Raw genomic sequence first — 26,260 nt, forward strand, 5'->3', positions numbered from 1 at the left:
TTTCAGATTTTGTTTTATGTAGGGAAAATAATTGGATGGACATCATTCTACTGATTTAATCTTTTAAAATTAAATTGTAAATATAATTGATGACCTTTGAAAAATTCACAGGCTTACTTTATGCCCCCAAATTTTATCTTCTCCTCTTCTAAACCTCTTATTAGGACAATTTAGACAAGTAGTGAAATACTCCTTCAGGGAGTGAAGTGCCCCTAAAACGGAGCAGAAAGGAGGGACCTTAGCTAAGTGATAATATGGGACTGTCACTGACCGGAAGGTTTCAGAGTTTTGAAAGCTAATTAAGTTGCATTTTCTCCAAACTTTAGTGTTTTGTTTATAAATTACTATACAAACTAGGGCCCTGTTTGAAGAGAGCTGTATGAATACAGATGTGATATGGAAGTGCATTCTTCTTTCCTCATTTCCTCATTTCCCTGCTGAAATTTACAGCTTGAGAAGATGAGCCTTGCTAAGGGTTACAGTGGGAGCCAAGAGAGGAGCCAGGACTGGCTGATAATCTAGCCCCCATAGGCTGTGGGGCAGATGTGCTGCCCCTGCTGTCCTCTTCTTACTGGAGGTCAAAGTGGGCAAAGGCATGAGGCAGGAAAGGGTGTTAACTCTCCCCTCTGGTGTGCTTCTCCCCTGGTTTTAAGGAAGAGGAACATCAAAGAGAATTGTCTCACCTTCGAAAAAGATTGGAAGAACTAGAAACCACCCAGAGGAAGCAGCTGGAAGAGCTTGGGCCTCCTGGAGAATGAGGCTGCAGTGCTAGGCATTCAAATCAGTGACTCAATAAAGATGAAAACTGACACACTTGTGGCATTTGAGAGGCTTGATTCCTGTTTGCCAAAAGAACATTTTGCCTATAATTGGAAAAACTACCGACTATGTGCCGTATTGCTTAAGTATACACTAAAGAAAAGCTGCATTAAAAAAATTGTTTTCAGAAATTTGTTAGGATGTTTACTTAATAATCCTTTAAGAAGGATAAACACACTTTGAAAGGAACTGTGATATAGGAATCAAAGTTTAAAATTATTTCCTTAATTTTACTCTATATGGAGTAAACTCTGACATTCTTTCTAAAACCTGATTCCCTCTTGCATTCCATCTTGGAGATTATTATTGCCTACTAATAAGAAGGCCTGATAGAAATATCCCAATTTTGATTACAACCAAACATTTTTTAAAGGTACTTGATTGTCACCACTATAGAGGAAAGAATCTCATGATCTCTTGAAATGTATGTTCATTATGAATGTCTGCTTTTTTCAAAAGCACGTAATTTATTTTAAAAGTTTAATAAATATTTTTCTATCAGTATGTATTGCCTCATTTTTAATTTGATACTGATTTTACAGCAGATTTGCAGTAGCCTAGTACATGGAGATTGTCCAAAGGAGGATAGCTAGCATGATGGAAGGGCCTTAAATTCATGACATAGGATCAGTTGGAGCATCTGAGCAACTGGACAGGTTTATCCTGGAGAACAGAAGAGGTTGGGGGAGGGGGGGGGGCATGGAAGGCTGAAGAGGGGCATTGTGTGGAGTAAATCAAGGGCCTGTTACATGGCAGAGGCTTAAACTTATTCTCTCTTCAGTCCCAGAAGGCAGAGCTGTGAACAGGTTTCTTTCAGGCTTTCTTGATTTAGATTGACTGAAAGGTCAAGTGAAGTCATAGGATTATAGTGGTAAGGAACTTAGAAGCCATCTAGTTCACTTCTTTCATTTTACAGGAAACTGGGGGCTAGATAGGAGAAATAACTTTGCCAGAGTCAGCTGGTATTGGAACCCAGGAGCGTTGACCCAACCTGCTGCACTCTTTGCACGCTGCCTCCTTTCCATACTGGTCAAAAGAAAGGACTGCTAACACATAACTCATTCATGCTGAAAAGTTTTAGAACTGCCCCTTTCTTGGATCTACAAATCTCAACCAGGCAGCCACCTCTGTCTTCCCCCCTGCTCACATTTGTACATACTATGGTTTACAAAGCACTTACCATGCACATATCCTCGAGGCAGCCTTGTGAGTGAGGTAACCCAATTCTTGTTAGTGTTCACATATGGGATGAGAGGCTAAGACCCAGCAAGGTGAATTCACTCTTCCTCAAGGTCATATACCCAGCTAACTGGAAGAATCAGGATTTGGACCCATGTGTTCCTGATTCCAGCTCAGAGGGTCTTTTCACTCCATACCTTGGTGTCTCTTATCAAGCTACAGCTTTTTATAGAACATCATTAGGGGAACTCTGAAATAATTTCATTCCAACTAACAAAATCTCAACTCTGCGAAACAAAGTGGAATATTAATTAGGCATCTTCCTAAAAAAGTACCACATAAATATGAGTTGCTGTGATCATTTGAGAGAGTAAATATGAAAGTCCAAGAATTTAATCAGACAGGGGCCCGCGTAGCATGAACTAGGCTTCCTTAACATCCAGGATATCTGTCCACAGCCAAAAAGTGTCTCCTAAGAATATTTCCATACCATTCCTTAAGAAATTAAGACATTATAAAAGTAAATTTAAATGGCAAATTAATAGCCTTTGATACATCAAAGTGTTTATTTTGGATATACACATTTAAAACATTCATCTCCAAGAACAGCTTCAATCATGTATACAAGAAATTGATTTTAAATCCTAATACTGAAAAAGTAACAGAATTAACCATAAAATGCTGCTGTAGACACTAGTGTTAGGAAAAAAAGAAAGCTTATAAATAAATTGACCTTCACCCCAAATCAGAAAATAAAGTTAACAATAGAAATTGTTTGACAGTTGTTTTCTCTGGCTGCTGTTTAATATGGACTCAGTTACTGATTGTCTTCAGCACGTCTGATCAGGCCATTCACTGCCTTGGGCTAGTGTGCTCCAAAAAGCTGCTTCAGATCATGCTTTCCATGGGAGAATAGACGAGCACTCTACGAACATCAGTGAGTCTTCACACCACCTCTGTGAGGTAGCTTAGAAAGATTTTCCAGAAATTGAGGCACGAAGAGGTAAACAGTTTGCCCAAAGTTCCTACCAGCACAGTCACTGGAAGAGCTAACCCAACCCTTGCAATACTTGTGTGCCAAAGGGTTTGAGGGGGGGAAACCCTAAAAAGTCTTATTCAGCAAATGCTATGATAAAGCCACAGCTGATCATGAGTTCTCACCCTTTCCGTAGTCAAGTCTTCTACACCCTAAAGGAGGGCCATCTTTTGGGAAAGCTCTCTCTTCTACCATTGATTGCCATACCTACTCCTTCCTTCAGAAACTCCGCCATGTTTCTTTCCAAATGGTAGCAGCTTTATTTTGGGACCCGTCCTCTCACCTTTTACACCTATGGGGGAGACTTTTTGGTAGTATCTTTGAGGTGTGTCCATAGGACAGACAATGGTCAAAAGCTATGGGAATCAGGAAAAGTGCCTGTTTAGGGCATTTACTATTCTCCTTGCTCGTTGTTTGGGTGTTTGACCCTTCTCATTCCATCAGATACTGAGTGGGAGGAGAGAGGGAAAGAGACACTTGCATTCATCTAAGATGAAATGCAAATTTTAAACCTGATGTTAACTACAGTGTTGGCAAGTCCTTCTAAAAGGGGCATGGGATCATTGACTTGGAGGGAAATATCCTAGGCTGGAACTGGGAATTCTGAACCTCAGCCGAGAAGGTGAGGTGCCACAAGAAAGGTTGACAGTGATGACAATTTAGTTTTTCTGCTATAAGGAAAACACAGTGGTATTGAACTTGGTCGTGAGCAGCAAAAATCCAGGATACAAAACCAGGAATAAAAGATTACAGTATCACTAGAAAGGGATCATTTGAACGAAGGCATGAATGAAAATGGGTATTTTTTTTTGGACTTTTTCCTTTGAGGAATACTTTTTAAAAATACATAATAAGACAAAGATACCAAGCTGTATACTAATACCTTTCAGGCCTCGGGCCTTTATATAGATATAATACTCCAGTGTGTACAGCAATTTCATGTAATGTAATGTAAAATGTATCATCATCTTACCACACACTTACAGGTGTGAATACCCATTGATTTCACCTGAGACCTAAAGCAAAGAGGATGTGGGGAAGTGATAGGCTAGAGATGGTGGGACGGACACATGAAGCACTCTACCCAGGAGAGCTCTGATCGAATTCTTGTGCTAAATTTGCGCACAGAAACAACAGATGTCAATGAGGAGAGTTTTAAAAAAAAAAAAAGTGGAAGTTCTCAGCAAACACGTTCACCGTCAAGTACGTTTGGTACTTCTGAATAAAAACAAGTATGCAACACAAGGCAGAAAACACAGTGCCATGGCAAATGGCCACTGCATCCAGACAAACCAAAGCACTTGCTTTAGGCCACTGGTGAAATACAGGTGAGTCTGATGGAATGCAGTTGGTGACTACCGAAAAACACGAGCCCTTTCAACAATGTTGCCACACTGTTAAGTTTTTGGTTTAAAAAACACACACACAAATGCTAAGTGTACACACCACCACATTTTGCAGTCACCTTTTCCAAGAACTACTGGGGACGAGCTTCGACACTGCAAGTCCTCAAGGTTGCCCCAATAACCCGCCACCCACACCTTACTGGGGACGGGAGATCCCTCCACATTTCACATTTTGTGTTCGGCATCGGTGGCATCCTTTTACTGTTGGATTTCAGTGTCGTCACAAGTGCTACATAGCTGTAGTTTTGAGACAAAACCACTTGAATCATTGTGCTTAAGTGGAAACTGTAGTTACAATAATACTGACACTCGCTTACTGGCCCTGTATTCTCTGTAAACGAGGAGGCTGTTTACAACCACCACGACATCTATATTTACATAAGGGTCTCCACAGTATTTACAACAGGCACGATGGCTGGTCAGCTTCTCTAAAAGTTGTGCATGTGCCTTGGTCTCCTATGAAAGATTCCAGGAATCTATGTGCAAACTTTTTTTTAAAGGCGCCAACGTAGCTCGAGCCACCGTTTTGTTCCAAGCTGTCGGAAGAATTTCACCATCTTAAGCCAGGCCACAACGTGATGTTCACACCCACTTGCATTTCTTCTTCTCATCAAATAGGACTTTTACGTGTAAGAGCTGCTTCTGGGCATCTTCTAGCCCTCGTTCTTTTTCTAGTTTATTTAGAATCTGTTGACAATTAGAACGGTTATTTTGTATATTGTGGCTTTAAGCACTACAACTCCCTCCTTTGTGCATTCCCAATGCCATGAGTGGGTAAAAAAAAAAATCTGTATGAAACAGATGCCAACGTTTGCCTCGGTCATTTACATACTCATTCTGCAAGTTGTTTTTACTGAGTCATTATCACAGGATCAACAACACTCCTGTTGGGAATAGCAGCTCCCATGAAATACCATTTATTTACTTACAGATATGAGGCCAGCCTCTCACTGGCCAGGTTATATGCATTACTGTCATAGCCATTCCAAGCACCACAAGCAACCGAGGCAGCCAACATGCAGGAAGCTGTTTCACCTCCATCCAATGCAGCAGGCCAGGGGGTAGGGGACAAGGGGAGGGGATAGGAAGAAGGGGTGTCGAGAGGGAGGGTCAGGCACCCTGATCAGGGAGTAATAGGTCCCCACCCTCCCCTTCCCCAGTTCTACCCTATTCACCCCTGCCCCTTGGAAACAAGGATGCTGAATCATGTTGAAGGAGCTCATCACCTCTACCCTACCTTATTGCTTCACTTGGGTCTTCAAAGTAGAAAATGGAAAGGGTGAGCTATTCTCACCACTGACATGGATAGCCTGGCCCAGCATGACTGAGTGGGGGGAATGAGGGAAGGGGGGGATTAACATATATTTGGAGACTGTGTATTTCATGAACGCTTCTGCATGAATTCCAAAAGAAAAACCTAGATCAATGGGAATTAATTAATGGCGGAGAATAGCTTTACTGAAATAATCTTTCCTTTTGTATTGAAAGAGAAATGGACATAATTTCATCTAGATAATCACTGAGTATCAAACCTAGGCAATACAACCAGCTATTACTAAAGCGGATTACAAGGTTAGTGCTAATTTATGAATAAGTATAAGCCAGCCCTATTTAATATCAAGTCACATTAAATGGGAGAAGTTGACTTTTTGAGAAACTTGTAAAGCTCTTAGCACACAGTAGGTGCTGGTTTCCTTTCTCCCTGCTCCCCCTATTGAGGTTAAGTCTGTATCTGTGTGGCACTTCATGCCCAGGGAGCAGGGGTCAGGATTGGGAGAATTAGAGCCAAAATTTAGGGTCTGGCTTGGTGCCAGGATCAACCCAACTTATTTCAAAGGTGTTCAAAGGTCAGCCCAGATCAGTAATACTGAATCCAAATCCCATACCATCCTTAGAACAGAGAAACAATTACTATAATTTTAAAACTTACCTCATCAAAATATTTTACGATGTATTTGTAGATTTCTGTCAAGGCCACTTCTTCATTAAATTCATTTTCATGTTTCTTAAAAGGGAGATTAAACAAAGGGTTGAGGGTCCAAAAAACAGTTTTCAAGAAGGAATTCAACAACTATCAGCCTGCTTTGGCTTTCTAGTCATACCTTAGATTCCTGAGTTAAAAATTCTTCCATTTCCAAAGACGACAATGGAGGCAAATCCCTGATTGCTTTATAATAAGCTTTCACTTCCTCTTTGTAATTTGGAATATCCTTGGCATAAAGAAGTTTGTTAGTTGGTGCCTCCTTAAAAAAAAACCAAAACAAAACAAAAATGTAAGGAGTAATGTCGCCCACAAACTTTAGCACCCAGTCATGGTGGCCAGCTTGCGGGTGGCATTTAACAAATACTGTTGACTTCATGACTGATTGACATCACTATGTGACTCATTGTTATTTTCAGGTGGAATAAATGCTAATATATTCTGCCTTCCTCTCATAAAGGAACGCAAATGATTATTTTACATGATTTTGAGTTACTGTAACAATGGGCCTCATTTCAATCATAATTCAATACTAATGGTAGTAAAAGCCTGAAATTAAAACATTTGCTCCCATCCTCACCCATCAGTGAATTTCAGCACTTGTGAAAGATTTGATTGTAGACTTGATTGTCTCAAAAGTAAGTGGGTTCTTTATATTACCATGGAGCCAGCGAATAATTGGTAATTGGCAGTAGAAATTTCAGACCTCTTCTACCTCTTTTCAGGGGTGGGAGCAGGGAAAGGAGGGGGAAGGCCATTTCAATGGGCTCCAGAACATTCCACAAGGAATGGTGCTCTTGGTACCACTGATTAGCCTACAGATTTCACAGAGTCGGTGTCAATGTCTTGTCTAGTAAGAGTACATCAGCTATACAATCCCAAGTCTTGTATGACTTAGGTGAAGTCACATAAAGTAGGATGAAGAAAGCAGAGCCAAAAGAGCAGCACATAAAATATACACAGTGGTGTCAACCTATAATTTCATCAGTGAGAAAGCGAATCAATTTGAAGAGACAGTGTAATACTGCAGAGAGACCCCCGGTTCTGTCTCTGGGGCTTACAATTTGTGTAATCTTACACAAGAAAAAGTCAAGTCTAGCGAAAATGAGGTTGTTATGAACAAGATGCTCCATCTCTTGGCTCTGGACATTTTCCTTGGCTGCACTCCCATGCTTGGAACGCACTCCGGCCCCATCTCTGACCTACTGCCTTTCCTGGCTTCCTTTACATCTCAACCAAAATCCCATCTTCTGCAAGATTGCTTTTCCAACCCCTCTTCATTCTAGTGCCTTCCCTCTTCAATTATTTCCTATTTTTCCTGTATATTGCTTATTTGTTGTCTCCCTTATTAGACTATGAGCACCCTGAGGGCAGGGACTGTCTCTTTTGCTTCTCTTTTGCTTTATATCCCCAGCACTGAGCCCAGTCCCCAGCACATAGTAGGTGCTTAATAAATGCTTACTGACAACCTCTGAGATCCTTTCTAGTCAGTCCCAAATCCATCATGATGATATTTGTGTAACTTTAAACAAATGACTTCATCTCTCTAGGCCTTTCATCTGAAATTGAAGATACTGAACTAGACGACCCCTAAAATTCCTTAATGCTATTAATCTGTGGTCCTCTTGGTATGGAAATTCTCTGTCCAGTGCAGATCAGGGGCTCATCGATAACTTAAATCCTAGAGAGTTGCTTGGGGGACACCGAGAGATTTGTTAAGTGCCTTGCCCATGGTTATATAATTGTATACATTACATTCTTGTTTAGTTGTTTTTAGTTGTGCTTGGCTCGGTGACTCCATTTGGAATTTTCTTGGCAAAGACACTGGAGTGTTCTACCATTTCCTTCTCTAGCTCATTTAAGAGATGAGGAAACTGAGGCAAACAGGGTGAAGTGATTTGCCCAGGGTGACACAGCTAGTAAGTGTCTAAGGCCAGATTTGAACTCAGAAAGTCTTCCTGACTCCAGATCCAGCACTACTGTGCCGCCATCTTGTTGTTCAGTCATTCAGCCATGTTTGACTCTGTGATCCCATGGACTGTAGCACACCAGGCCCTTTTATCCTCCACTGTCTCTTGAGGTCTTATTAAGCTTGTGTTTATTGTTTCCATGACATCATCTCTCCATCTCATCCTCCGCTGTCCCCTTTTCCTTTTGTCTTCATTTTTTCCCAGTATCAGGGTCTTTTCCAATGAATCCCATCTTCTCATTATGTGGCCAAAGGATCTGCTTCATTGTCAGTATTTGACTTGCCAGTGAACAACCTGAATTAAATTCTAACTATTGACTGATGTGACCTCCTTGTTGTTCAAGGGACTCCCAGGTCCCTTTCCTAGGACCACAATTTGAAAGTATCGATTCTGTAGCACTCCACTTTCCTGATAGTCTAACTCTCACAGCCTTACATTGCGACCGGAAAAACTGCAGCTTTGACTGTACAGACCTTTGTTGGAAAGGTGATGTTTTTGCTTTTTAGTCTGATGTCCAGATCTGCCTCAGCTTTCCTTCCAAGGAGAAATCGTCTTTTAATTTCTTGGCTGTGGTCACCGCCTGCAGTGATCTTTGAGCCCAAGAATATAAAATCTGACACTGCTTCCATTTCTTCTCCCTCTGTTTGCCAGGAAGTGATGGGACCAGTTGCCAAGATCTTAGTTTTTTTGATGTTAAGCTTCAAGCCAGCTCTTACACTCTCTTCTTTCATCCTCATCAAGAGGCTTCTTAATTCCTCTTCACTTTCTGCCATCAGAGAGGCATCGTCTGCATATCTGAGATTGTTGATATTTCTTCTGGCAGCCTTAATTCTGGCTTTCAATTCATCCGGCCTGGCATTTTGCATGGTGTACTCTGCATTTAAGTTAAATAAATAAGGTAACAGTATATAACCTTGTCTTACTCCTTTTCCAGTCTTAAGCCAATCAGTTGTTCCACGTTTGGTTTAACTGTTGCTTCTTGGCCCACATACAGGTTCCTCAAGAAACAAGAAAGATGATCTAGTACTCCCATTTCTTTGAGGACTTGACACATTTTGTTGTGATGCACACAGTCAAAGGAACTATGCCAATGTAGTGAAATGAAGCAGAAGTAGATGTTTTTCTGGAACATCCTTGCTTTCTCCATAATCCAGTGAATGTTAGCAATTTGGTCTCTAGTTCCTCTGCCTCTTTGAAAGGTTTTTTGATCATTCTTGGTTCACATATTGCTGAAGCCTAACTTGCAGAATTTTCAACAGAACCTTACTGATGTGTGAAATGATCACGATTGTTTGGTAATTTGAACATTCTTGGTCATTGCCCTTTAGGACTGGGATGTAAACCAACCATTTCTGATCCAGGGGCCACTGTTGAGTTTTCCAAATTTGCTGGCATAGAGGACGGCACTTTACAAGCACCATCTTTTAGGGTTTCAAATAGCTCAGCTGGAATTCCATCATGCTACTAGGCTTATTGTTAGCAAGGCCTCCTAAGGCTCACTTAACTTCATTCTCCAGGATGTCTGGCTCTAGATCCGTAACCACACCATCATGGTTATCGATGGTGTTGAGATCTTTCTTGAATAGTTCTGTGTATTTTTGCCACCTCTTCTTAATCTCTTCTGCTTCTGTTAAATCTCTACCATTTTTGTCTTTTATCATGCTCATTTTTGTATGAAATTTTTGTTTTCAATCACGCCTATGACCTCATTTGGGGTTTTCTTGGCAGCAGTATTGGAGTGCTTTGCCATTTGCTTCTCCAACTTATTTGATAGATGAGGAAACAGAGGCAAACAGGGTTAAGTGACTTGCCCAGGGTGAGAGCTAGTAAGCGTCTGAGGCTGGATTTGAACCCAGTTCTTCGTGACTACAGACCCAGCACCTATCCATTGCACCACCAAGCTGCCAGTACACATTAAAGGCAAATCTAAAGCCAAATATTATTGACTTCAAGACCATCTCTGGTCCGTGCAGATTAATTATTCTTATTTGGCATTTAAAGACCTTCAATGTCTGGTCTGCCCTACTTTTCCAGGCTGATTACTCATTCCCGTCTTACACATTCTGTGTGCCAACCAAAGCGACCTACTTACTGTTCCTCAAATATGATATTTCATCTCCGGTGTCTGTCCTCTACACCAGTCTTCCTCACTTCTACCTCTTAGAATCCCCAGCTGCCTTCAGGGCTAAACTAAGCACCACTTATTATATGAAGTCTGTTCTGATCTCCAGCCCCCAAATGCTGGCACACTCTGAGAAATTACATTGTACGTATTTTCGATTTGTTTATCTGTGACTCTCTAGTTCTCCTCCCCGCCCCTGCCAATAGAAAATAAGCTCTTTGAGGGCAGAGAATGCTTCATTTTAGTTTTTGCCTCCTCATTGCCTTGCCCATTTCCTGTAACACAGCAGATGTTTAGTGTTTGTTGAATGAATAAATGATGATACTGGTAGCCCTTCACTATGGTTCAAAGCCAGATCCTGGGAGACTGGGCAAGCGATCTTGAAGATAAAGGTTTACAGGGAACCTAAGCACTTGAATTGTACTAATTGTTCTCATTAATATCTTCCTGCTGGCATATTTAAATGAATAAACTAGCATCTAGCAGTTGATTCCATTCCACACACTCCAAAAATGTGACCAGGGAAGAGCCAAAGCCTCATATAAACATTTTCAGAGAATTCTATCCCAGCTGTTGCTTGAGAAGTTCACATACATTCAGGCCCTCAGATGTCATGCAAGGCACTTTCTCCAAAGCCTGCTTTTCCTTTTGATCTTGGTAAGCTTTCTTATTTTGCGCTCTTGATCAGAGGAGGAAGCCAGGAAAACAATATTCACAATGTGTTACTGATCTGGAAAGCTGATGGTAAATAGAAATCCTAGGCAAGATATTATCATCAAGAAATCATTGGGTTATATTCAAGTGGACATTCTTTGTTGATATTTAGACCCAACACGATCATGTAAATTCCAGTGGCTTCTCTGTATTAACATTTTATTATGTTTTTAATGTATAATTTTCCCAGAAAGTAAAAACTACCTCAAAGGTTATCTAGTTCCCCCTTCCCCCAGATATAAATCTTCCAAATAAGGGGACAAAACCAAACCTTCTACTACTTTAGTTTTCATATCAATCAACCAACAAATATATATTAAGCACCAACTATGTGCAAGAGATGCAAAGATAAAAATCAAACAATCCCTGCTCTAAAGGAGTCTGCATTCTATGGGGGATGGGGGTGGGAGAAGACAGCATGTTCATATACAAGTGTATTATTTTAGCAACAACAAACCAAGGTGTAAATAATAATCTACAGGCAATTTTGAAGAGAAATGGAACGAACACTATCCAGATGGTCTCCTTTTAGCTGGTTTAAAATGTTTACAAGAAAGGCAGACTACTTCAAACTCACAGATTACAGTATAAATACAGGAAATAGCAAACCACGTCTCACCTTCCCCAATTGTTGTTCTGCAAGAGAAAATGCATCCATGAAAGCCTGGGCAATTACTGACAAACAGCTGTCTATGTGTGGCGTCTTCTTGATATCAAAGACGAACTGAGGGTTCTTCAGGATGTTGACCCAGAAACGAAGAGGAAGACTGTTCCATAAAAGAGGAGATTTTCTTTGTCAAGAGGTTCATTCACTGGGGACTCATGACATGTCTATCAAATTCTAAAAACAGGCATCTTTATCTTTTTATTGGAAGAAGAGGATGACTCTTACTCAAAGCACGGTGGTACAGTGGAAAATGCGTGCCATTGGGAGGCAGAGGATCTGGGTTCAACTCTTGCTACTTAATACCAGCCTGATGGGCAAAACACCTTACCTTACCGGACCTCAGTTTCCTCACCTGTAAATTGAAAGGGGTGGAATAGGTAACTGCTAAGATCACCTCCAACTTCAAACCTACAATAGAACTGAAAGGCTGATGACACATTTCCCAAGACTAGTGGGTAGAAGCAGAACCAAAAGAGAGACACAATCTGAAACGTCAAATTAACAAGACGGCATGCCCTCCAAAATAACAGCAACGATGACCCACAACGGTCAGGCTGATAAAGTTATTCCTCACCATGAATGACCTTATGGGGTACGGAATGCAAGGATTTCCCCCCCCATTTTAATAATGAGAAAACTGACTCTCAAGGGGGTAGGGCGTAGAGGTGGGGAAGTAACTTGGCCATGGTGACACAGCTGGTGTCAGAATTAGAATTTGAACCCCAATCTCCTGACTCCAAGTCCAGTGTCCATATTATTTCACATCATATCAATCTCTCAGGGACCTGTCATTTCATGGTGTGAAACCCCAGCACCAGCACTGCCAGATGCAATCTGCCTGTAACTTAGAGTCTTAGACAATGGCCTGATTTGCTTATAGGCACACGGCTTATAAATACAATAATGCATATATACTCCCATAGAATTTTAAGGTTTGCAAAGCACATTATTTACTTTCTCCTCATTGGGTCCTCACAATAGCCCTATGAGGTAGGTGCTTTGATTATCCCCCCTTTACAAATTAGGAAATTCAGGCCGGGTGTCCCAGCGGGGAGAGTGTTGGGCCTGGATCCAGGAAGAACTGAGTTCAAACCAGCCTCGGACGCTTACTAGCTGTGTGACTCTGGACAAGTCCTCTACTTGCTTCAGTTTTCTCATCTGTAACATGGGGATAAAAATCAGGCAACTCACTAAGGCACTACGTTACAAACAGGTTACATTTGCCAGTGGTGGTGTTAGAGGAGTTTCCACGCCGTGAAATCATAGGTCCTTGACAGATTGATGTAATATGAAATAATGTTATCACTGGAAGAGCACTGGACTTGGAGTCAGGAGATCTGGGTTCAAATTCTGCCTCTGTCACTTACCAGCTATGCCACCACGGCCAAGTCACTTCCCCACCACAACCATCTCCTTGAGTGTACGGTAGGTACTAAAAACTGTACCTCCTTCCAGAGTGGTTGTGAGAATTCGGTGAGGTGACATCTGTAAAGTACTTAGCACATAGTAGAGGGGAAGGGAATAAGCATTTCAGCACCTTGCACCATATTCCAAAATGGATACATAATATTAAAGAGCAGACTCTAAAAAATGAGAAGATGAATCTCTCACAACCATGGAGAGGTATAGTCTGAACCAAACAAGAGAAGAGACAATCACAAAAGATAAGAGAGAACTCTGATCACGTGAACATGAAAAGCTTCTGCACAGAGAAAATGAATGCACCTAAGGTAAGGGAAGTAGGAGAATGGAGAAAATCTTTGTGTCAAACTTCTTTAAATGTTTGGTATCCAAAACATAAAAACAATAAATATGCATAAGACTGATAGCCATTCCCTGGTAGATGGTCAAAGGACATGAACAAATAATCCTCAAAAGAAGAACCACAAAGTATTCACAGCCGTAAGAAAGAATGTTCTAAATCATTAATAATACGAGAAATGCAAATCAAAGCAAGCCTGAGATTTTACCTCTCACCCTGCACATTGGCAGAGGTGACAAAACATGGCAATGGCCAACGTTGGAGGGGTTGTGGAGTGAGAGGGACGCTAATACATTGTTGGTGAAACTGTGAAGTGGTACAACCAAAGTGACTAAAATGTCCATACCCTTTGAACCAGAGACTCCATTACTGGGCTTATACCTCAAAGAAGCCACTGATAAGAAGAAAGTCCCCACATACATCAAAATATTTACAGCAGCATTTTGGGGGATAGCAAAGAATTGGAAACATAGCAGATGTCCATTGATTGGGGGATGGTAAACCAATGGATGTAACAGAACGTTACTGTGCTTTAAGAAACGATGTATGTGATATAATATAGAGAAGCATGGGAAGATCTAAACAAACTGATGCAGAATAAAATAAGTAGTACCAAGAGGACAATACGCACAGAAATCAGAAAGACCAAGTACACATCAAAAAATCAAAAGTGAATTAACAAAATTATAAAGATCAAGCCTGACTCAAATGACATGAAAAGACGCCCCCAAGGCACCCCCTTTGTGAGGAGGAAAGCCCATAGGGGTTATACATTGCGCACACGTTCAGACTTTTTCAATGTATTGATCAGTTGTGTTGGTTTATTCCTGTCTTTCATTTAAAAAAAAAAAAAGGATAAGAGAGACCCTACCAACCTACCCAGAACGAGCTTGTCCTCCAGTAGGAGATGGAACAGGATAAGATGTAATAGATGTTATAAGAAAGGTAATGTAGGTGGGTTCTGGACAGGGAAAGATTGGCACTTTATTAGAGGAATCAGGAGTGACAGTGCCTGCCTAAATTTGTTTGCATATTGTCTCCTCCGTTAAGATTGTGAGCTCCTTGAAAGCAGGACCTGCTTCTTGCCTTTCCTTGTATCCCTGGCACATAGCACAATGCCTGGCACACAGAAGACACTTAATAAATATAGACTTGACTAACCTTGTATCTCCAGAACATACTATATGTCAGTTGATGGACTGAATGATTTATCTAGCAATGATCTGCAATTTGGATCAAAAGGGAAACAGACTGAAGACCAAGAGACTCATTAGGAATCTTTTGTGTTAATACAAGTGAAAGACAACCAGGCTCTGGATTGCTACGGAAAGGAAAGGGCAAAGACTTGGGATCAGACATAACAAATGGTCTGACTCCCTCCCTAGAGGAGCAGTGTGGATCAAAAGATCTTAGGATTCCAGATTTAAGGCTGGAAGGGACCTTCTCTGTCCAGTCTACCCGTTTTACAGGTTAGAGAACTGAGTCTGGGAGAAGTTAAGGGAGGAAAGACTGGTCAGACTTGTAGTCAAGAGAGATCTTCAGATTCTAACACTTAGAAGCCAGGGACGTGGAAATGGGCTAGTCACATAGTCAGTCTATAAACCTTTATTAAGCACCTACTATGTGTCTCCTTTTTGTCTCCGTTTTATCATCTACAAAATGTAGCAAAATAATACCCAGAAAACCTAATTTAAAGGGTTGTGGTAAGAAATGATGTATTTTATAATAATAACAGGAAAAATTGATAACATTTACATAGTGCTTAAAGTTTGGCAAAGGGCTTTCCAGATTTTATTTTTGCAGTTTTTTTTTGGTAATAATCCTGCGAGATAGGTGCTGTTATTTTCCCCATTTTATACATGAGGAAACTGAGGTTTAGTGACCTGCCCCTAGTAAGTGTCTGAGGCCAGATTTGAACTCGAGTCTTCTTGACTCCAGGCCCAGCACTCTACCCCTCTGTGTCACCTAGAGACTTGCCTAGAGTCTCACAGTAAATGAAGGGCAGGGCCAGAATTTGAATCCAGATTCTGCATCTTTTACCATTCTTACCATGCTGGCTCCTTTCCATATAGGGGGTGGCAACTAAGATGATGAGATGAACCCACCGTGGCAGATATCATAAGTGCCCAGTAATGGCCCGACCAGTTCTATGGGAATACAGAGAAGGGGAGGTCACATGTGGCCAGGGGAGGGGCAGGGATGGCATTGAAGGTTTCGTTTCATGGGGGAGATGACATGTGAATTTGAATGATGGGTAGGAGCTCAGATACTGCTTTCCTGTCCAACCCAGAAGATTCCTGCATCCTAGAGGGACCTAGGAAGAACATGTCTTTTCAAGAGTATAGGCTTTGTTTGTATCTTTATTTGGTTTTTAAGAATCCTAGGAAAGAAATTACAGAGGGTATTATTTTTTATTGTTTTCAAGACTTTATGATAAAGACGTTTTGAATGTGCTGTCAGATGGCTGAATCTTCCATTAACCTCCTCTGTCCTTTTTTCTCATTAATAAGCTCTTCAAGGTTTTTATAAACAGTCAGTGATGCCACACATTCTTCCCCATCCCCTCCGCTTACCTGTTTGTTTTCCAAATATGTACGACATCAGGATCTGTGATTTTTTTATTCTCAGCCTGGGCATCCAAAAAATCAAAGAAGTATTTGATGGCAAACGGGGCTTTGCTGTTGGGCAAACTCCAGATGCTTCGGAAAAGCTTTTCTAAGACAGAGTGAATGGCCACCTGAAAGAGGGGAGGAGACCAGGTTGTTGTCTATGAAGCAACACAAGCCGGTGGCAAAGCCCATGCTGGGCAAAATGAAGAAACAGATTCTAAAGAGAAAAGGCATCAAAGCAGATGAGACCCACAGCTGGAAGGGCAAAGCTCTCACGCGTGGGGGCTCTGGATTCAGATTTGGTTTGGGCAAAATAATAAGCCCCTACTTACCAAGAGCAAAGTTGTTTAGGCAATTGGGAAGTGGCAGGACTGAAGACTTCCCAGGTAAAGCCAAGTGCCCCACTGAGATGACAACCCTACTGGAAAGATGCTTGGTCCTCATTAACGATCTCCAGGTAGGAAAAAGTCAAGTAGGGATGGCAGAGTCTGACAATTTCCCCTCTTATTCCATCTACTCCCAGCCTAGGGTCTTACTGTGTCTTTCTAAAGCAGGTGAGTGTTGTACAAAAGCTACATAGGGCAGAACTAGTCAGGACAGCAAACACTGCTGCTGCACTAACCAAATCTGCTGGGCTCCAAAGAAATTCAGTTCTGTAATCCACAACAGGACGGTCAGTAACTTTACAGCTACAGGGCCCGGTGCAGATAATAATATTTTTCTAGGCTTATTTTAGGAGGAAAATAATCCAGCATGTCTGTTCATTCTACCAAAAGCCAGATAAGCCGAATTGGCTACAGATTTGGCATTCTACCAGCTTTCGCTTCCAGCACTGTCCCTGATGTGAACAGAATTCTTAATTTCTTTTTTTTTTAAAGGCAGCTACAGAATCCAGGTTTCCATCCGCTGACCCTTCTGCTGCTTTCTTGTTTCGAGTACAAGGAAGGAGTTTTGTTGTTTGTCCAAAATAATGAGTTAACAGGGATAATTAGACCATCAAACTAAAAAAAAAAATACATGCTGAAAGCTGTGGGGGATGGGCCAGGGAACAATAGGAGAGTCCCATGTTAAGACACTATTGTATGAATTAGGTAAATGCTGTTATCTCTGCAACTGACATGGATTTATTTTAAGGGAAATATGGAAAAGGCGATATATACAATTTTAGCTTTCATCTTGCTTTGCTAAAAGTTGCTAGGGATTTGTAACATTTTCACACATCAGTGGAAATTAAGTCAAACCCATCATAAGCCCCTTGGTAGGGGTAAAACATTCCCAGGATGCTCCGTGTACCTTGGTTGACAGCAGCTTTGTTAAATACATTTCCTTTACTTTAAACTTGTGCTTCCCTCGATGTCTCTTGCCTTGGACATCCTGGAATGCTTCCGAGTCTGGTAAAATCTACGGAAAGAAGACCAGAAGGGTTAAACCCCAAGTGGCCATTTGCTCTTTAAAATAAAAAATAAACATAATCATGCCTTTTGTCTTTATATCATCTGTAGTTTGCAGTTTATCCCTCCCCACTCTCCAACCTAGAGAGTTATTCCTTATGACAAAGAATAAAAAGAGAGAGAGAGAGAAAAGCAGGTGAGCAAAATTAACCAGTCCATCAAAAAAAGTCTGACCTTAAATGTAGGCTTCCATGCCCAAAGTCTCCCTCCTCTTCAAAAAATGCAGTGGGGGGGAGGTATGGGGGATGGAGGGACCAAGCTTAAAATTTCACAACATTCATGTTGTTTTTTTCCATTTCACATTATTGTAGTTACACATCATTTTCCTGGCTTTGCTTGTTTATCATTCACGTAAGTCTGTCGATGTTCCTCTGTTTCATCGTATTCGTTGTTTCTGAAGGCACAGGAACAGACTTACTACATTCATAAGTTGTCTAGCCATTCCCTAATTAATAGGCATCTACTTGGCTTCCAGCTCTTTGCTGTGACAAAAAGTGTTTCTACAAAAAAGGTATAATGATATTTGTGCTCCCTAGAAAAGAAATGGAAATCTAGGAATTAATTGTCTAATAGGTATCCAATAAGAGAAAGTAGATTTCACACAATTCAATAAAAAGGTAGGTGGGAGCCCATGAACCAAAATTCTATAAGGGATGTTATCCCAGGATACATAGGAAGCTCTCAAAAGTGAAATTCCAAAGAAACAAGAAAGAAATTCCAAAGAGAAGGGAAAGGAAGGGTTATGTAAAGAGAATGATGTGGTTGCATAGGGAACTCGCCAAGTAAAAGAGATCATAAACTTAAATCTTCTAAGGAAGGGCAATCAGCAAAGGAGGAGTACAACTGCATGGCACCATCTTGTCAGAAACGTGCCCAAAGTGCCAAAGACTGTAGAGTCAACCAGAGCTAGCAATGAAAGTGTGGGATAAAAGATGGGGCATTTTTGTTATAGTCAGGGAAAAAGGCAGCTCAAAAAACAACAAGACCACCGCTCAGGGTGGATGGATGGAAGGATTCTAACTGATGACAGAGCTGTTCAATCCTTACTTTGCTTCTATTTTTCTCCCAGGGAGAATGATCTTTGGATTAGAAAGAACAGAGGAAAAATGGCTAATAACCAAGATGAGAGAAAGTAAGCTGCCCTTGCTGAGTTCAAATCACTTAGCCTAGATGAACTACATCCTAGGGTACTGCAAATTGGCAGATGGGGTTGCTGAGCCATTGTCAATGATCTATGAGAGACCATGGCGAGCTGGCGAGGAGCGGCAGGATTATAGAAAGCCAATGTTCTCCTGATCCTCAGAAAAGGGAAGAGAAAGCAGTCTGTAAGCCATAGATGCCAGTGAGTGTGTCTTTGATTTTTGGCAAGATTCTAGAGTGGATTCAAAGGGACTGTTGGTGAATATTTAGAGAAAGAAGCAGTAATCATGAGTAACAACCGGTAAAAAGAGAAAGCACACCACATGAACCTTCTTTCCTTTTGTGATAGGGATACCAGACTGGCTGATGATGAGAATGCATGAGATGTAATCTTTCTTGATTCTATCCTGAACCTGATAAAGTTTCTATGTCTTTCTTGTGGCAAAGATGAAAAGATTTGGATGAAATGATAATACTACTCAGTAGATTTGGAACAGACTGCATGGGGAAACCCACATTGAAATCATTAATAATTTGATGCCTCCCTGAAAGGAGGTCTCCAATGTAGTTCCTAAAGGTTCAATGCTTGGCCCTACGTTGTTTTGTAGTGACTTGGATAAAAGCACTGATAGTTATTATGCTTATCAGATCTGCAGATGACACAAACAGAAGAATGGCCGATATACTAAGTGATGGAATCAAGACTTTAAAAGTTCTTAACAGGCTAGGAAAATGGACCTAACCTACAAAATGAAATGTAATAGAAATAAAAGTAAAAATTTACATGGTTTAAAAAAGTAAACTGCACAAGTTTAAGATGAAAGGGGTATGGCTAGATAGCATTTTATCAAGATCTGGGGGATTTAATGGGCTGCAAGCTGAATAAGTGAGGAGAGCAATATGGCAGCCAAGGAAGCCAATGTGATCTTGGACTATATTAAGACAGGTATTGCATCTGGGAGGTGAAAGTCCCACTCTTGCCCTCCCAACTCTGGGCATTTTCTCTGGCTCTCTCCCATGCCTGGCACTCTCTCCCACCTCATGTCCACCTCTTAGCTTCCTTCAAATCCCCCTAAAATCCCACCTTCTATAGGAAGCCTTTCCCAGTCTCCTTGATCCTAGCACCTTCTCTCTGTTGAATATGTCTCATTTATGCTGTATATATAGCTTGTTTGTACATAGTCGTTTGGATGTTGTCTTCTCCATTAGTCTGTGAGCCTTTCTTTGTATCTTAAGTGCTTAGCACAGTGCCTGACACGTAGTAGACACTGAATAAACGTTTACTGACTTTCTGGTTAGACTACATCTGGCATGCTGTGCTTGGTTCTGGGCTCTGCTACATTTTAGGAAGGACATGGATAATTGGCAAAGTGTCAGAAGGGGGCAAACGGCAATGGTGAAGAGCCTTGAATTTAGGCAACAAGAAGATCCATTGAAGGACCCGAGGAAGCTGAACCTGGATAAGACGCATTAGTGAATTTTTTCCCTCCTTAGTCTCCAATTCTAAGACTCTCTCAGCTTCCTTCCATCTCTCAGCTCAAGCGCCACCTCCAATAAAAGGCCTTACTTGAGCTCTTCGGTTGTTAGTGCTGAAAATACTTCGTGTAGAATTATTTCTTTAATCTATTTTCAGGCCATATCCTCCGATTAGAATGTAAGCTTCTCAAGACAAAAAACTTTCATTGTCTTTGTATCTTTAGTCCTTGTCGAACTGAGTTAAGAGGGACACGATAGCTGTCCTCAAGTCATAGTGTCTGGCCCAAGGGAGAATTAAGATCCGTGAATAGAAGTTGCACAAAGACAAGCTTTCCAACAGTTAGAGCTCTTCCAAAATGGAGGAGGCTGCTAAGTATGGTAGTGAGTTCATGCTCCATGGAGGTCTTCAAACAGAGCCTGGCTGACCCCTTGATGACCGCAAGCCCGAGTTTGAATCCCAGCTCTGCCCCTTGGTACCTGTGTGACCTTAGACAAGTCATTTGGGTCTCAGTTACCTCATCTGGAACACAAGGAAGTCGGACTAGATGAGCCCTAAGGTCCCTTCTTGGATCTCTATCGGCCTATTTCCCCATCTATAAAATGGTGAGGTAGTGGGCAGCGCTTCTTAAACCAGGGGTCAGGAGTGGGAAAAGTTTAGGGAGCCCTGGATTAGGTGACCTCTAGGTCCCTTTTAGGTTCAATGATCTTCTGATTGAAGGCAAGAACAAGAAAAACTGCTTATTAAGTACCTACTGTGTACAGAGGGTTGTCTAGGCACTAAGGAAATGAGAAGTTTAAAAGAACATGATTCCTGGCCTTATGGAGTTTACAGATCTAGCAGGGACCATGCCTGAGAATTCTGTCTGGGTCAGTGGAGCAGAGGTGGAAAGCTTGGCTTCCTTTGTAATCTGACGTATTTTATTTTATACATTTAAAAGCATAACTCTGAGAAGGGCCACACAGGCTTCAACCAGATTATCCAAAGGATCCAGGACATGAAAAAGGAAAAGAACCTCTGATCTAGCCTAACCTGCTCATTTTACAAATAGGGAAACTGAGGCTTACAGGGGTGAAATGACTGATGTAAGGTCATACAGTTAGCTGATCAGAACAAGAATTCAAGCCCAAGCCCCCATGACCATAAATCCAGCATTCTTTCTTACATCATCTGGGACCCTTTATATTACTGTCAGCTAACAGCACACAGCAAGCCCTTCAATATTTTTTTTAAATAAACGAACAATTGAAGGCGGTATCTGATTCAAAAGTGAGCACAGATAATTCATCAACTCACCAAATGACAGTGATGTTCAGAGTATTCCACATCTGAAAACCAATAAAGAAAGGAAGAAGACAAATCATTAAAGAAAAAGTCACTGGCCAATGGGCTAGCTCAGAAATGACCAGGCGTTACAAAGAGAAGGTGACCTGAACATTCCTGTGTCCAGGGTGCATCCTAATGGACCATAAGATTCCACACTAACAGCCTTCCCAAGGGCACCAAACACTCTTCCTTTTCAGGAACATAAAAGGTCATTTTTTTCTTCTAAAAATGCAATAAACCTCTCATCTCCCTATAGTGGCAGTCCTCTGCAGCATGCCTGCCTTTCCCTGTGGTTAACTCGGGTAAATTAATGCAGGTTAATTCATATTGAGCTGAGAAACAAATCAGTACTCCTTGTAATAGACTTAATAATAATAATAATAGCTAACATTTATATTACAGTTGCTGAATCATTTTCATTCATGTCTGATTCTTCATGACTCCTTTTGGGGTTTTCTTGGCAAAGATACTAGAGTGTTTTGCCATTTCCTTTTCCAGCTCATTGCGCAAATGAGAAAATGGAGGCAAACAGGGTTAAGTGACTTGCTCAGGGTCACACAGTTATTACATGTCTGAGCCAAGACTTGAACTAAGGGCTTCCTGACTCCAGCCTGGCGCTCTCCAGCACACCGTCACCTAGCTGCCCCATTTTAAGAAAAGTTTAATGGAAATTCATTGTAGGAGGTTTTCTTTTAATTAGTAGTCAATGTCTTTCTGAACTTTTAAGTCCTTAGAGGAGATGCTGCAAAAGAGTGATCCTCCCTTTCTCTTAATGTTATGTGCTAGTGAACAAACTTCGTCATGAAATCATAGATTAAGAGCTAAAAGTGACCTTAGAGGTCATCCAGCATAGAGAGGTCAAAACTGCAGCCAGAATGCAAGCAGCCCACACAACTCCCCGACGTGGCCTGAGCCAGATTCAGGTGTAATCAGAACACATTCAACAAAATAAATAAAAATATGATATAACAAAGGTGATGTTAATCTGGGGGTTTTCTAAGTCAACATGAGGCCTGCTGGGATCTGTTTCTGTCTGAGTTTGACACCCCAGATTTACTCTTACCTCTTCATTTTAGGGAATTGCAGCGATCTGCCTGAGGTCATAAAGGCTGTAAGCAGCAGATGGGAATCCAGGTCCTCTGACTCAAGCGCCACAGAGCCAGGAAAACCTGGGTTTAAGTCCCACCCGTGACACATACTGGTTTGTGACCCCAGACAAGTCAAATCTCTTGGTGCTCTGGGCATTGGAGTGTTTCCTCACTGTGTCAATGAAATCACAGGCCTCATCACTGTCATTTATGAGTCTATGACCTAGAGCAGGGGTGGGGAACCCGTGGCCTTCCAAGTCCTCAAGTGCAGCCCTTTGACCAAATCCAACTTCAAAGAACAATTATTGGATTCAAAGGGCCACACTTGAGGACCTAGAGGGTCATATGTGGCCTGAGGCCACAGTTCACCCACCCCCAGGGACCTAGAGGATTCCAAAGGAACTGAATCTTCTGGCCACATGAGGCCTTCCAGCCATGATACCACCTCTGTTCTGAGTGTCAGGGAGCAGGGACAGAGGAAGCCCTGTACATCTGTCCCCTATTAGTACCCTGTCGGGTGAGTGAGACAGGGGGACACTTTCCACTTGCTGGGAATCTCATGAATGCTATTGTATCTTCATGAGTGAATATCCCACAGCTGCCCAAGGAGATTATCTGGCTTATTCAGAAGTTACAGGACCTCTAAGATTATCTATGTTCTTCCTGCTCTGGTCACTAGAATAACTTCCGGCATCTTCTCAAAAACAAAACAACCCTTAAAAAAAAACCCGAAAACTCAGCAAGGACTAGATCTGAGATCTCAGCTTGAGGATGGCCCTGATTAAGAGGTGGTATAGTAAAGTGGTTAGAGATGGCTTCTGAGTCAAGTCCTGCCTGTCATGTACTAATTGTGTGACCCTGGGGAAGTCACTTACCTCTCAGGATGCAAGCAGTCACCTGAGTGGTGACCTGCATTTGGAGAAGGAATGTCTTCATCAGGAGTTCCCAAAATCAATGATAGCAAACTGGGTAACATTGACAATAATTCTCAAGGAGGTGGCATGGAGGCTAGAGGGCCAACCACCTTCAAAGGTAAAAAGATCCAGGTTCAAGACCTGCCTCTGATTCATTCCAGCTGTGTGACCTTGGGCAAGTCACTTAAAGTATCTCAGTACCCTTAAGACATAGACTGCAGACGAGACTCTGAGCTGCGTTGGTGGAGGGAGTATCCTTACTGGGTTCCCTACCCCAGTGAAATCATAGGTCTTCTTTTTATTTCTTTTAAGAGAAGGTAAAAAGAAGAGAGGAGGAGGGGAGCAAGGGAAGAGGGGAAAGGAGAGGAAGAGAGAAGGGGAAAGAGGGGAAGGAAAGAAGGGAGGAAGGTAAAAGAGGAGGGAGGAGAGGACAAGAAATAAGGGGAGAAGGGGAAAGGAGGAAGAAGAGAGAAGAGGAATAAAGGAGGAAGGGAAAAGGGAGGAGGGAGAAGACGAGGAACGGAAAAGGGAGAAGGGAGAAGAAGAGGAAGAAAGAAGGGAGGAGGGGAACAAGGAAGGAGAGGGGAAGAAAGGAGAAAGAAAGAAGGGAAAAGGGAGGAAGGAGAGAGAAGAAGAGGGAAAAGAGGAAGCGGGAAAAGGGCAGAGGAAAGAGAAGAGGACGAGGAAAGAAGGGAAGAGGGGAGGAATGGAGGAGAAAAGAGGCAAAGTCACTGAGAGGCATTTTCCTTGGCAGGAAAGTTGAAGGAAGTTGCAGCACATAAAGTACTAGACTTGGAATTAGGAGGGCTTGAGTTCAAATCCTGTTTCAGACATTTAATAGCTATGTGACCCTGGGCAAGTCACTTAACCTTTCTTTGCCTTGGTTTCCTGATCTGTAAAATGTGGATAATAATAGCACCTACCTCACAGGATCATTGAGGGGATCAAATGACATGTAATATATAAAGTGGTTTGCAAACCTGCAAGCACTATATAAAGATTCAACAGTAGTAGTGGTGGAGGTGGTGGTACCCTCACCCTCACCCTCGCCCCACTACCACCACCACCACCACCACCACCACCACCACCACCACTACCACCACTACTACCACTACTATTACTATTAACACCACCACGGCCGCTGCCGCTGTTACCACTAATACTGTCTTTTCATTTTAAATTGAGTTACAATTTCAGTTTTTCTTCTGGCCTCATTTCCCAGCTTTTCTTGGAGGCAGAAAGCAGCCCGTGTGACTTGCCTGGAGTTTCACAGACTTGCACAGTAACCGCAGAACCCCCACTCTGGGGATGGCCCATTGGGGACCAACGAGAACAAATGAACATTTCCTGATACCAGAAAGGAACCTGGCCCCCCGTACTGCCTCCATTACCTGATGTGAAGTTTGACAGCTTCTTGAAAACATTGATGGTAGATCCATTTGAAATCTGAAAGTAAAAAAATAAAAGATGGCTTAGTATCCACACTGGTAGTTATCTACCTTGTTTAGGAAAAAAAACAAACAAACTCCTTCTTCATTCTTACTCTTTTTTTTTTAAAGGGAAAGGCAGGGCAATTGGGTTAAGTGACTTGCCCAAGGTCACAGAGCTAGTAAGTGTGTCAAGTGTCTGAGGCCACATTTGAACTCAGGTCCTCCTGACTCCAGGGCCGGCGCTCTGCTCGCTTAGCCCCTAGCTGCCCCATTCTTAGATGAAATCATCTACCTACATCTAAAGTAGGGCTTCTTAACTCGGGGTCCACAGATTTCCAGGAAGTCCGTATACTTGGATGGGGAAAAGAAATTACGTTTTCATTTCATTACAACGGGCTTCCTTTGTAATTCTAACATATTTTATTGAGGCATTTAAAAACAGGATTCTGAGAAGGGGACCATAGTCTTTCCCAGGCTCCCAAAGGGGACCAGACACAAACACAAAGTAGTGAGCAGTTCCAGTGTAAAGAGACAACAGTGTCTAAGGATTAGGGGGAGCTGTGGTGGCTGAAAATTGCATTTAAAGTTGCTAGAACTCTTTAATAGAAATTTCAGAAAGGCTAGGGACTTCTGGGCAGCGTATACGAATGGAATGGAAAAGAAATATTCCATCTCTTGGCAAAACTCAATTACTTAGAGTTAACTCTTAATTAAGTGCTACTAAAGTGTCAACAGGCTAGGTAGTGGAAAAACAAGTCTTTGTTTGGGCAGAAATGAAATCTCCCTGTTCTCTTGGAACTACTTTCTGGCCCTTATGGCTGCTGGCTCACACACAGACACTAGTTTCACCCTGAACCATATGGTGAGGAGTTGGCTCCTGAGCTTGAATCACAATCTGGGCCCTCTACAAGGCTTCCCCCACCCTCATCCCCCTCCCCCCTGCAGTACATAATCCCCTTCATTTTAAACCTCATTACTTTGGTTAGCATAGTTGCAAGCCCAGGTAATTTTTATCATTGTGTGGATTCTGTGGATTCAGTATCCAAACCAATCATTCCACGATGGACTCCATTTTGTTTCTGAAGCTCTTTGACTTGTAATTTTATCCAGTAACCAAGAGACTCAATCAATGTGCTCCCTAGGTCTATTTTATATGTGGGGGACTAGAGGAG

The 26,260-nt window shown here is 41.9% G+C and overlaps 2 protein-coding genes across 4 annotated transcripts in view; one reads left to right on the plus strand and one right to left on the minus strand.

Moving 5' to 3' along the window:
- CEP83 (centrosomal protein 83) overlaps nt 1-1,323 on the plus strand; it is a 120,659-nt gene extending 119,336 nt beyond the window's left edge. For all 3 annotated transcript variants that reach the window (XM_036761802.1, XM_036761800.1, XM_036761801.1), the window contains one exon: nt 654-1,323. In XM_036761802.1, coding sequence (XP_036617697.1) covers nt 654-758 — 105 coding nt within the window. In that variant the 3' untranslated portion in view covers nt 759-1,323. The remainder of the gene's footprint in view (nt 1-653) is intronic.
- A 1,219-nt stretch (nt 1,324-2,542) lies between these two features.
- Nucleotides 2,543-26,260, minus strand: part of PLXNC1 (plexin C1) — a 232,113-nt gene continuing 208,395 nt past the window's right edge. The window contains exons 24-31 of the mRNA XM_036760062.1: nt 25,050-25,104; nt 21,627-21,658; nt 17,559-17,666; nt 16,230-16,393; nt 11,847-11,994; nt 6,543-6,683; nt 6,371-6,445; nt 2,543-5,127 (exon numbers count right to left, since the gene is read on the minus strand). Coding sequence (XP_036615957.1) covers nt 5,023-5,127; nt 6,371-6,445; nt 6,543-6,683; nt 11,847-11,994; nt 16,230-16,393; nt 17,559-17,666; nt 21,627-21,658; nt 25,050-25,104 — 828 coding nt within the window. The 3' untranslated portion in view covers nt 2,543-5,022. The remainder of the gene's footprint in view (nt 5,128-6,370; nt 6,446-6,542; nt 6,684-11,846; nt 11,995-16,229; nt 16,394-17,558; nt 17,667-21,626; nt 21,659-25,049; nt 25,105-26,260) is intronic.

This window comes from Trichosurus vulpecula, chromosome 5 (genome assembly GCF_011100635.1).
Source record: "Trichosurus vulpecula isolate mTriVul1 chromosome 5, mTriVul1.pri, whole genome shotgun sequence".
Taxonomy (NCBI): domain Eukaryota; kingdom Metazoa; phylum Chordata; class Mammalia; order Diprotodontia; family Phalangeridae; genus Trichosurus; species Trichosurus vulpecula.